The sequence below is a fragment of the Lipomyces chichibuensis genome (assembly GCF_038497645.1).
Source record: "Lipomyces chichibuensis strain CBS 12929 unplaced genomic scaffold V1513scaffold_45, whole genome shotgun sequence".
NCBI lineage: Eukaryota > Fungi > Ascomycota > Lipomycetes > Lipomycetales > Lipomycetaceae > Lipomyces > Lipomyces chichibuensis.
This window is the reverse complement of record NW_027117497.1, coordinates 41,896-53,469: the sequence shown is the minus strand read 5'-3', so window position 1 is coordinate 53,469 and position 11,574 is coordinate 41,896. Positions and strand designations below refer to the sequence as shown.

The 11,574-nt window shown below is 48.3% G+C and overlaps 5 protein-coding genes across 5 annotated transcripts; 1 reads left to right on the top strand and 4 right to left on the bottom strand.

Annotated features, from left to right (window-relative positions):
• Window positions 1–168: 168 nt before the first annotated feature.
• V1513DRAFT_452140 (WD40-repeat-containing domain protein) lies at window positions 169–2,466 on the bottom strand. The gene is made up of 2 exons (XM_066899075.1): window positions 1,833–2,466; window positions 169–1,782 (listed from the first exon to the last, which is right to left on the bottom strand). Exons 1-2 carry the CDS (start codon window positions 2,335–2,337, stop codon window positions 458–460), a joined length of 1,830 nt encoding a protein of 609 aa, XP_066751270.1. The 5' UTR covers window positions 2,338–2,466; the 3' UTR covers window positions 169–457.
• A 369-nt stretch (window positions 2,467–2,835) lies between these two features.
• Window positions 2,836–4,585, bottom strand: V1513DRAFT_452136 (uncharacterized protein). Its single transcript, XM_066899074.1, has 2 exons — window positions 3,513–4,585; window positions 2,836–3,460 (listed from the first exon to the last, which is right to left on the bottom strand). The coding sequence occupies exons 1-2, from the start codon at window positions 4,344–4,346 to the stop codon at window positions 2,945–2,947; spliced, it is 1,350 nt and encodes a 449-aa protein (XP_066751269.1). The 5' UTR covers window positions 4,347–4,585; the 3' UTR covers window positions 2,836–2,944.
• Window positions 4,586–4,968: 383 nt separating this feature from the next.
• On the top strand, window positions 4,969–6,930 carry V1513DRAFT_236300 (uncharacterized protein). The gene has a single exon (XM_066894434.1). The coding sequence runs from the start codon at window positions 5,141–5,143 to the stop codon at window positions 6,644–6,646; it is 1,506 nt and encodes a 501-aa protein (XP_066751268.1). The 5' UTR covers window positions 4,969–5,140; the 3' UTR covers window positions 6,647–6,930.
• V1513DRAFT_452134 (mitochondrial inner-membrane-bound regulator-domain-containing protein) lies at window positions 6,728–9,649 on the bottom strand. Its single transcript, XM_066899073.1, has 2 exons — window positions 7,733–9,649; window positions 6,728–7,680 (listed from the first exon to the last, which is right to left on the bottom strand). Exons 1-2 carry the CDS (start codon window positions 9,463–9,465, stop codon window positions 6,795–6,797), a joined length of 2,619 nt encoding a protein of 872 aa, XP_066751267.1. The 5' UTR covers window positions 9,466–9,649; the 3' UTR covers window positions 6,728–6,794.
• Window positions 9,650–10,139: 490 nt separating this feature from the next.
• Window positions 10,140–11,405, bottom strand: V1513DRAFT_481191 (uncharacterized protein). Its single transcript, XM_066900352.1, has 2 exons — window positions 10,491–11,405; window positions 10,140–10,436 (listed from the first exon to the last, which is right to left on the bottom strand). Exons 1-2 carry the CDS (start codon window positions 11,297–11,299, stop codon window positions 10,349–10,351), a joined length of 897 nt encoding a protein of 298 aa, XP_066751266.1. The 5' UTR covers window positions 11,300–11,405; the 3' UTR covers window positions 10,140–10,348.
• Between the last annotated feature and the right edge of the window lie 169 nt (window positions 11,406–11,574).

Sequence of the window (11,574 nt, the reverse complement as noted above, 5' to 3'; positions counted from 1 at the left end):
ATCTCTATTCGCAAATAAGTAGCGTCTCAGTGAGTAGTTACACTCTAACTCGGAGTATTGGACCTCTTGAGAACAAGTAAACAGCATGCCGCTGATCAGAAGCTACGTGCTAATCGGTGAAGTTCTCGGTCTTATCTGATATGTCCGATTAGTAATTAGCAATGCTTTCCCATGAGAAGCACATTATGGTGAGAAAAGTTCTCAAATCGGTTCATTCTAAATGTACAGAAGCAAAATCCCAAAATTTCAGAAACCCAAACTCGCAATCTAGCATAATATGATTTAATATAACGAAAATCCCCAACAGTGATCATTGCAGAGTACGCCGGTCAAAAGCAGACAATCTTTCCACCCCCACCATTAATACATAACAAATCATAGCAGCGCACACCCAAAAGTTTTGATACCAAACCGTACTTATAAGATCGACACAAATGCCAAGCAAATTATTTTTTGATTAAAGTTCGCAACCTTGAACCTGCGGAGCAAAGCTGATGACCTCCATATGCGTCCTATTATGGCGGGACGCAAGAACGACGACTTTCTCGTCCTCAAACGCGATTCTCCAGACGGCTTCGTAAGTGCATGGAAGATCTCGGATATGATGACCGGTCTTGATGTCCCAGACCTTAACGCGGCCATCACTGCCTCCAGTAACAATTCGTTGCTCGTCAAACTGGAGCGTCGTGACCGAATTGTCGTGAGCTGCGAGTCTGTGGATGCACGTCATACCCTTCAAGTCCCACACTCGCGTCGACCCGTCTGAGCTTCCGGTAACCAGAGTGTCGCCTAGCATCTGTAATTGTCCAACAAGCGACGTGTGTCCCTGGAGAACAGCAAAGCATTGGCCAGACTCTGCGCTCCAGATGCGGACAGATGTGTCGAGAGAACCAGTCGCGATTTTGACTCCATCAAAGGCCAACGCATAAATCTGCGAGAAGTGGCCAGCAAGAGTGTGCAAAAGGACACCGCGCGAGATACTCCAGACCTTTGCTGTAGTATCATAGCTGCCGCTAACACAAATGTCGCCAAAGACCTCGAGACAGCGGACACTGGCTTGATGGCCGAGCAGCACATGCTTGCACGTGCCTGTCTCAATGTCCCACACTCGCAAGCTTGCATCGCGAGACCCGGAAATCGCGGTGCGACTGTCGCTCATCTTAACGCATCGTACGGTGGACGTGTGGCCGTGTAAAACCATCTTGCATCGGCCTGTCTTGAGATCCCATACCCTCACATCGCGATCGCAGCCACCGGACACGAGGGTGTCATCCCACGGCATGATCGCCCAAACACCCATGACATGGCCGGTGAGTGTGTGTATTAGCCGGCCCTCGGACGTAAAGACATGGATCCTTGAGTTGTCCAGTGCAACCACGACATACTTTTTTGTCAAATGGAGGCAGGTCACGACCCCCTGGTCGGTTGTGACGTGACGCGCTGTGACCACACCTCCATTGAGCCAAGCAGAGTCGACCATGTACCTCTGTTTAAACAGAGTTTGATAGGACCATGGTGGGATGTTACTGGCGGCGACCGGGAGGTAGGTCGATTCCATCATGGAGAGCTCGCCATTATGTGTAGTGGTCGAAGTGACCGAGATGGGGATGGCAGTCAGGGGCGTGTTAGAAGTTGGCGGAGACGAAACGGATATCATAGTGGTAAGGCTCGGGAAATTTTGTGGGAGCGAAAACGCAGCTGGGTCGCCATATGCAGGAGTGTGTACAAACGGCGTCGAGAGATACTCTCGATCTGACAGCGGCCGCTTGTAGTGCAGTCTCTCTGATAGTCATTAATGCCAGTAATCACAGAAGCACAGAATGAAAGCATACCGCAAAGGCCTTTCCAAATTATGTCGTCAGAGACGACAGAGGCCCAGCGTCTTGAGACCTGGGCGGCACGTGCAAGAGTCCTGGCGTCATCGACGTGTGAGAGGATGCGTAGACAGATCTCGTTCGGAAGGATCTTGAAGGGGTCCTTTTTGAGGAGAGGCGAAACATACGCAAGTACAAAGGAGAGCGTCGACGTGTCGCAGGCGTCGAGCAGGGCTGACAGCAGTGCTTCACGCTGGGAACTTGCGAGGGCGCAGAAATCGCGTGCGAGATAGGCGAGTGAAGTGGAATATGGGTCTTCGACCGGCGCGGGAGACTGTGATGGTTGCGCATACAAAAATCCGCCGCCAAACGGGCCGGGCGAAGGTGCAGGAGTCGGTGGCTCAGGAAAGGCGGCCGAGTGGGAAGCTGGGGAGTGATTAGGTAGAGAAACCGGGACGGGGACCGGCCGCGAGGCTGTGGCTGAGGACGACGACAGCCGGCCGGAGCCGTGCATTGCGGACATTGAGACTGTGGATTAGCAGATAGAAGGCATGTATTGTTTAGTTGTTGAGTGTGAGATGGCGGAGAAGGAGAAAAAAGGGAGCGGGGGGGGAGGATGTGAAAGAAAAGTTGCGATTGTGGAGTGCTGACCAGCGAACGGCGATAGTGCCTTCGTGCCGTAGAGCCACACAATATTAATTATTATTGGTAATTAACTAGTTAACTACAACTTAACTCGTTAAGTCACACCTCAGCTGATTTAGGCGGTTGGGTTTCCGCTGCCATGCTACATTACTTTATTATATTATTACTATTACTAGAAGATTAATAGAAGAACAGGAATATGTTCTATTTCTCAAATTTTGCCTGCGCCATGTGTTGGCCATCTGCGCCACCTGCCTCGTTGCAGATGCGTCGACGATTGGCAGCATCAAGGAAGTCAACATGCTTTATCGACACGGAAGCAAGTCCAAGTCTACTTGTCGAGCAAAAGCCCAATCATTATACAGCTCTTGTCAAGTTGTCATTAATAATTTAATATCGATTACCAGTATATGTACAAGACAAATCATGCCATACTAGACGCCGCACAATAATTACGCCGGTAAATTAAGCAATGCTAGACTACGTCATCTCGCCTCCGCAACCATGTCCACAGCAATATTTATCATCGCCACCATAATCTCCGCCGCAATCAAAATAATAACCACAAACTCCAAATACTCCTCATGCGTGTGTCCGAGCTGCTCCTTTAGCATCTGTAGCAAGTCTGAAATGACCTCTAGCCGCTGGTTCAGAACAGATACGCGCTGGTTAATCTCGAGATAGCTCTTCGTCGCCTGGTACAACGGCTCTAGTTGCGGCTCCGACCACATCAGCTCCGGCGAATCGATAATCGAACCGTGGAGGTTAATGTTGATCCGCAGAATAAACAAATCTCCAATCTGCATCATGATCTTCTTGCGAGACATCTGAACCTTGCCCGTTCTCGCGATGCCTATCGGTATGTCTTGTGTAGTCTTGATCGTATGATCAACAAGCTCTTCGAACAACGAGATCTTGACCGACTGCGCGATTGCATGCGAAATTGAGAGCTTTGTCATGTAATTAGATGCGTCCCGCAGAGCAATAAAATCGTTATAAATCTATCTCTGTCAGATATGTCATCATTGTTAAGGTGTACTACATATTACATACCCTCGGCTGATACGACTTTGTTATGTAGTAGTTGAACTCCTCAATCTGCACGTCCTGTGGGGCTAGCTTTTCCAGCTCAAATCGAGGGATCTCGCGCAAAAATCTTTGCTCCTCCTGCACTGTGAATCCCCACAAAACAACGACTCCGTATTCAAACACAAAGATCTCAGAAAACTGTGCAATCCCAATTCGAATCTCGGCGCCTTCTGAGTCTAACCGTACTAGGTCCTGTTCCTCAGGCTTCCTTTGCAGGCCGTCTGTGGGTGATTCGTCTGAACTGCTATCTCCATCGTCAGGCGATTTTGCGACTGCTGGAAGGGGCTCGTCGTGTCGGTAAGAGTAGACTGAATAGAGACACTCGTCAAATATTTTCGGCACAGCCTTATTGGCGTTTCTATTTTGAAGATACCGTGCAAACTCTTTCAGCCTATAAGATGAGGCGGTGCAGTATGCTGTAACTCGTGGGAGCGTCCTCCGATCTACCTTGCCAAGGCGCTCTGGATCGCGGTAAAAGTCATCGGGGCCTTGAAAAAGTGGTCTCTCTGAATGCGCCTGATCCGCGTGGGGCGCTGGATCTTCTGGCAGCAATTTCAGTTTTTGAACTATCTTCGATGTCCTCTGTGGTCCTTGCTTGGGCGGCCCGAGACTAGGAGGAATAACTGTGGGAGGTCTGCGGTCTGCGAAGGAAGTCCGTCTTGGTTCCGATCCGGACTGGACGGCCGTGCTGGTGAAATTCGCGGTCGGCGGTCGTGATCCGGCAGCAGATCCGGACGGACTCGAAATCGGACCGCCGTATTGGTCGAGAAGCGGCGCGTCTTCGTCCTCTCCGTACATGTATTTGATGATTCGGGCTGTAGACTGGGCAGTTTAAAGAAGAGTTGCAAGACGACGAGACGACTCTACTCAACTTACGAAGAAGCAGCCCTAGCCCTATCTTAAAGGCTGTAAAAACCTTGTGCTTTACACATTTGACAAGGGCACAGTCAGCTCAAAAACACGGGGCCCGGGCCATCACATGATCAAAATGTATTCATCTGGCAATTGTACTTTGAACTACTTTCTTTATTATGTATTGTAAATCTGGTCGCAGATGCTGCCATATCTTCAGCGGCTCAGCAAGTGCTGCAAATTAACAAATTTAAACTTCCAGGGGGCAGCAATGTCACAACATCGTTTAGGGTTTCGAAATATAGTAGAAATCCGCAGTACGAGCGATTAAAATATAAATACGTCAGATGTAGTATTCTATTATTCTGTGTATTATTACTATATATGTGGGCCATAGCATAATTAAGTCGTGCGCTGTTCTTCGACTGGGATTTCGCGTTGTCGTTCGACCCAACTTGGAGATACTAAAGGTTTCGACGCATAGCTGGGACTTACTTGCTACTTCCTACACTGTCGCCCTTGTCCCTCGCCGACTCTCCAACTACCACCATCTCGCAAATAAAGCAGCCGGTTTGCATATTCTTTGCGGTTAATGCGTCGGATACTCTGTACAAATTTTTGACTGTATATTTGACTTGTGAGAGTGGACGGGGCCAGCTCAGTCGTCGACATCGCAAGTTCTCACCGACGCGTCTAACACAACACTTCCTATTGCCGTTCTTCCACGCACTTTAAGATATATGGCACGCTTGCAACAGCGCAGGGCGCAGTTTATTATCTTTGTTGCTCTGCTTTATTCGCTCTACATTCTCAAGCGTCTCGTCCAGCCAAAACGTCTTACAACAACGATATTAACACTTCCAGATCTGGGGAGACACACCAAGTTTCAACTACCGCCTTATTTGCAATCTGCAGAAGATGCCGGCATCGACCATGCCGAGTCTCTAGCTCTATTTGACAAGAATCCTGAGGCCGAACATGGATCACGCCAATCCCAGAAGGTCAAAAAGTCAGGCAAGCTGGTGTCAAAGTCACTACTGTCTTCAAGATATCCAGAAGATAAATACACAGATTTTCTATGGAGATGCCGAACTGGCGAGCCTCCTGCGGCTGAGGTTTTCGACACATTTCTCTCGTTGAAGCACAGGATTTTCGAAGTCAGGGTCGAGTCAGAACGCTATCCAATGACGTACAATCCTTCAATTATCGCGCTCCCCCCGTCCTCGCACTATCCGTTTCTAATAGTGGCACGCGTCCGTGGTGGTGGGTTTTTCCAAGAGTCATTGATATGCGAGGGAAAGTACATCGATGAGCCGTTCCTGAACGCGTACGGATTCGAAGTCATGAACAGGATAATTGCCTGCGCCACAAATCCTCGTGTTCTCACAGTTCCCCAGACACCTGCTCGCGACTGCACCGGTATTGACTACATGTCCGATGTCCCCGGCTTTCATGATCCACGTATATTCTGGTCAAATACCGGAGCGCCGTTGATGATGTTCAACCAGCAATCTCGCTACGGCTGTTTCGGTCTTTGGATAATTGATTTGCGCTCAGTTTATCCATCTCTACGTTACAGAGTCACTCGCGGCTTGCTGAACCAGTATCCTACCGTCATGGAGTTAACCCGAATTGACGGCCGCAACCCCATCGAGAAAAATTACCTCATGTTCTACGACGCCGACACCGGCTCCGGCTACGTGCAATACGAGCTCAGACACGGTTCCCGACATTTTGCGCGACTAGTAGGAAACGGCCTGACTACGTCAAACATGACGAGCCCGTTGGAGGGTACGTGCATCAACGAAGACGCAACCTGGCACCAGGCCACAAATGCCATCAAGATTGTCATGTGCGACTACGGCGACTGCGAACCTGAACCAGAAAATACAGTGTTTCTCGCATTTCTACACAAGAAAGAAATGCCCGAGACATTCAAGGTGCAGTACAAGCGCTACGTCGCCGTCTGGAAAGCAACCGCCCCTTTCGAAATGATTGGTTTCGGGTCCAAACATATCCGATTCGACAACGAAGACGAGTGGGAACAAAAATTTAACGTCGAAGGTAAGTTTCTGTACACAGTCAGCGTTGCATGGGAGAAGAATATGAACCGGTACGAAGGGTACCTCAACGAGAATGTGATTATGAGTCTGGGAGTCGGCGACCATGGCAACGCGGCCGTTGTGCTGCCTGCCAGGGATTTATTGACCTGCATGGGTTCGTGTCGAGGGACAGCCTTGAGCTGAGTTTAGATAAAGCACATAGTCTTGTAAAAACATTTACAGCCATTAGGAGTTTTGATGAGTGCTGCCATTGGAGTTGTTTGTGTCACTAGATGCGTGTAATGAATTCACTTATTTTACATTCTCTAAGTCATACGTTCTATAGTACAAATTACCTCCTGCTCAACATCGTGGCGCCGACAGCTAAATCAACGGCCGTTGTCGCAAACCTCTGGAGTTCCGTCTCAGTATGCTCAATTTGCATCTCTGGATCGAACTCTAGTCTTGTTTCGATTCGCCGACCGTCAAGGACACCACCTTCCACAATGCAATACTTCAGAGTATAACTCTTGTGGCGATACTTCAACTCTGTCCGCTGCTCAAATGACTTGAATAAGTACCGAATCATCCCGTCTGGCGGCTTCGACTCATTCATCATTACATCCTCCGACAAAGTTTCCGACTGTGTCCAACTCCGGTCACTGTGGACTACAATGTCTACGGTCGGTGGAATCTTGACGACTTTCCGGTCCAAAAGATCGATGTCCAGTTTGTCCAAAAAGTTCTTAATACCCGCCTGATCGGTGGATACATGCCCCGCCACCCGTCGCCGGAATCGCACGTCCAATTCTTGCTCCTGCAAGCACAAGTCTGTAACCGCATCACTCTCATGCGCCAGCACAGAAGCCCTGTTGTTTTCTATAATCCACTTATGTGTCGTAGGAATCGTCATCTCAATAGGCGGGTAATCTGTAAAATCAGATGGGTGCGCATAAGGCGACGGCACGAACCTGAGAAGGACATAGGTATTGATTGTGGACCGGCCACTATGGGGCATAAGCTCTAACAAGTCCAGCGGACCCCCATCAACAGATTCGCGGACCGAACCGGATTGTTCTTGAATTAAAGTATTTGCAGTAGCGAACTTGTCAATGAAGCGGGTAAATATCGGGGAATTCTCCAAAAATGTGTATTTTTCTCCACCGTGTAATTTGGATTTTCGTATTGCGTCCGCGGCGTGTCCAATTTTGGATTCCTCGTGGAGCGCGTAACCGAATCTGATATTTGCAATTAGCAAAGACAACTCGGAGAAAACAAATGATTACGCACGTAGCAGTGTATTCCGGTCTATCGAGGAGATAACCATCACGATTTGGCAACACATCGTCCTTCGTTAACTCGTTCAATTTACTGAAAACGCCAGAAAAGTAAAGTTCATCGTCGGACAATTCCTTTTGCTCTGACTCCACTACCGCATTATCAGCGTCCGCTTGTCGACTCCGCCCTTCCTCCTCTTCAGCAATTCCTCTGATCAGCGAGCGGACTGTGTCGCTGACCACCTTGTCCGCATTTTTTGTTGGATCGAAACCAATCAGCTGCTGGGCATAACTGCGGTCCTCTTTCGGATCGATAAGCTTATAAGCGTCATACATCATCTTCGCATTTTCTCTCGAAATAATCATCGGATACTCCAACATGAACTCCGAGACCGTAGCTGAATTATCAATATATGGACGGCGTTTCACAGAGCGCCATCGCGTCCATTGACTACTCCTAAACTGCCAAGGCAAACTTTCGTCCTCATGTACCCGGTAGAACGTGGTGTCGCCTAAAACCAGAGATCCAGCATGATAAAGAAGAGTTTGCCTCTCATGTCCGTACAGGTTCAGTGACAAAATGACAAGCCGTCTCGCGACGTCAATCCGCGACATCGTCAATGATGAGATTCGAAGTGTTGTTCGGTCAATCACATCTACCGCACTGCTTGTCAATCGCGAAATCATCCCAAGCCGAATATCGTCGATAGTAGCACTCGGCGCATGCGACAAACATGAAAGGTCAATCCTAACATCAATGATGTTCTTCAAGACGTGCTCAAGTTTGCTTATAATTATGTGGGCAATTTCCTCGGTTGCACGGACAACAAGAGTGAGGTTGCTCGGATTAATGACCACTTCGGCTCCAAGCTTCGACCACTCTCGTGGTAATTTCGCATCCCTTGAAAGTAGCAAAACAAGTTCTCGCCGCTCCGTAAAGTAGTGCACACGTTCAGTCAAGAGATCGCGTCGAACAGTTCCAGAGATCTGCAGCTGCCACACATTATTCATAATGAATTTGATAGCCGCTGCCTTTGACGATGTCCGACCACCATGCAACCGTGCGTATTTGACAAGCTGTTCACGATTGAATGCCCCATTCAGTATCTGCTTTGTCTGCACATACCGCTCTTCAGACATATCTTTGGCCTTGGGCTGCAACTCATTAATCGACTCAACCAACGTTTCTGAGCCTGGCGCTTCCTGTACCAGCAATTGCATAGCGCTCGAGTCAATAATTTCAGGTTCTATTAACTGCACTGTCGGTGTGACAAGGGTACGCTTTTTAATGAATTTTCCTTGGTCAATAATAATAATGTCATCGGTACTGTCGCTCATCTGGACGTCCTCATTCACATTAAAAAATTCCTCTTTCTCACGGCTGTCAGAGTTAGAAGGTAGACTACTATTCCTCTGCTCTGCCGTATTCAATTCTGTCAATCGGTGTTGCTCCCAATGCTGTCCTTCTCGCGTTCTCTGCAACTGCTCTTGGTCTGATTGAGCGAGCCAGGACTCCTCTACTTGGGGCCCAATTGTAGAATTAATCCACCGCACTCCAGATGGGTTTCCTAGCCACTTTGTCTCTGACGTTGTCTTAGCAGTCTTAACACTCGTAAATCTTTCTAACGAGTGTAACGACGACAGTCGCCTGGATGCCGAACCGAGTAATTCATTGACGTTGGTCCCAGAACACCGGAATGATCTGACTAGCATGCGTAGCGGCGGCGCCCGCCGTCGAAGAATCATTTGTCGTATGCCACCCCGAAGACCTGGCCCACACCTTTCGTATAGTTGCAGGGAGGTGATTGCCCAGTATTATAGACTCCCACTACAACTGAAGGAAATCAGCAGGAAGACCCTAAATTTGTGCACATTGAATCGTATATGCTTGCTGATAGATGAGCTCTCACACGGGCCACGAATTTTTGCTTTGAAAATTATTTATTGTTACAAAAGCGCAGTTGGGACTTGGGACTTTGGAGAGCATCGCCAACCCTGCCACGTCAGAGATCATTACCCTAGCCCATTGTCGACCGCAATTTGTATATCCTAGAAATTCATATCTACATCTTGACAAGCTGGGTTTCGTGTATGCTACGAATGCTTCTTACTGCGCTGGATATAGCTACTTTCCACAGCTCAATATGGTTGGCGGAGGCCGCAACCGAAAAGCCAGGCGGGGCCAGCGACGATCCTGACATGAGCATTACAATGACCCATCTTAAAGGCTTGATCAATCTTTAAGGTAGGAGCGCTGTATGGAAACAGTACGATTTATGATTAATTTTTGGCACTGCACTGTTCTTCAGCACGTAAATAATGTCTAACCTCTTCGACTAGGCCGAGGCGAGACATATCGAGTATAACCCCTGAGTTAGTTTAAGGGGTATTAAGTAATTATGGCTAACGACTAACTTATCCATTTATAATTTATTCATCAATAATAGAGCTGGCCTTCCAGAGCTATAAACTTTTTGCATTATTCCCGTTGACCAAAGAAACTGTGGCGTAAGCCAATCAAACAACTTTTAAGTACCTCCATATTAGCCAATTACATAGTGACAAATGACCCCTATCTACACAACGAATAAAAATCCCATTTAACCAAGAAAATTTAGACGCGGGCGCTTTAAATTGCTCCCCACAACGACAGACCCACGACCAAACTTAACAATCCACCGACTAGTGTTAGGAATGTAACCGTAACGACACCAAACCTGCAAAAGTTAGTATCAAAAATAATATATATCAGCACACAGCTTACTACATACCTCATGATGCCGATACCCCAGATGGATCTTAAGATACCTCGGTACAAGCAAACAACAACTACCGCGGTAATAATGCCAGCCTTTCCAACGTCCTGGAGACTAAGAAGAAGAGAGAAGCCGAGATGATGCAACAGAGCAGATGTCCGCCAAAGGAATGGGAAGTACGTGGGTAGATCGAGCAACGAAGTACCGATGAGTGGTGCGATTGGATCCTCTCGCTGACGCTGGCTGATGGCAGCCGCAGCGGAGAACGTAGCAGCCGGATGTGGATGATCTCCGTGTTCCTCAGGCGACAGCAGGTCATTCTCTTCGGGATCCAATGACATGTCGATTTCGGAAACGTTGTCCCGAGGGTGATCGATGTTCGCACTCAGAGCAGGCACGGTCGACTCCTCGTCCGAGTCATCTTCGCCATTGAGCCGAGAATATCTGTACTGCCGAGGAGGTACAAGCTGGTAAAGGGAAACAGCGCATTCGGCTACTGACCACGCAAAGCCAAGGACATATGACAAATGCCATGTATCCTTGGGAACTGGCCGAAGGAGAATGTAGTGAACAACCTCTTCAATCACGCCGACAAGAAAAAGAAGTAGAGACGTGGTGTACACACTGCTAAGGGGGAATAATGAAAGGAACAGTCGCAGTACTAGTAAGACGCCGAATCCTGTCAGACCTAGAGCGACCGATTCTAGAACGTCGACAAATGTGACAGTCGCGCCATGCTTCGGTAGTAAGAGGGGAAGGAGGAGCAAAACGTGGAGAACCCCGAGAGCCGGCAACAAGACGGTGAAGTACTCGGAGCGCTTCATTGCTTACGCAAGTATAATAGTAAAGCTAGGATAATTAGGAGCGAAGTATCACGATGCTGTCGACAAAAAGGAGCGTGGTGGGGCGGAATGAGATAGATCAAAGAGCGGAAAGGGAAACGATGGCAGGAAATAACGCGTTCGAGAACCTCAGAGTTTTGACTTTTAAGATTTTTTTTTTACATGCCCCCGTGATCGGAGGCTGTGAGTTGGGAGTTTTTGGCTGATGAAGTTTGTGAGTTTGTGAACTGACGCAAGCTTGGGCCTCGATGGCGTTC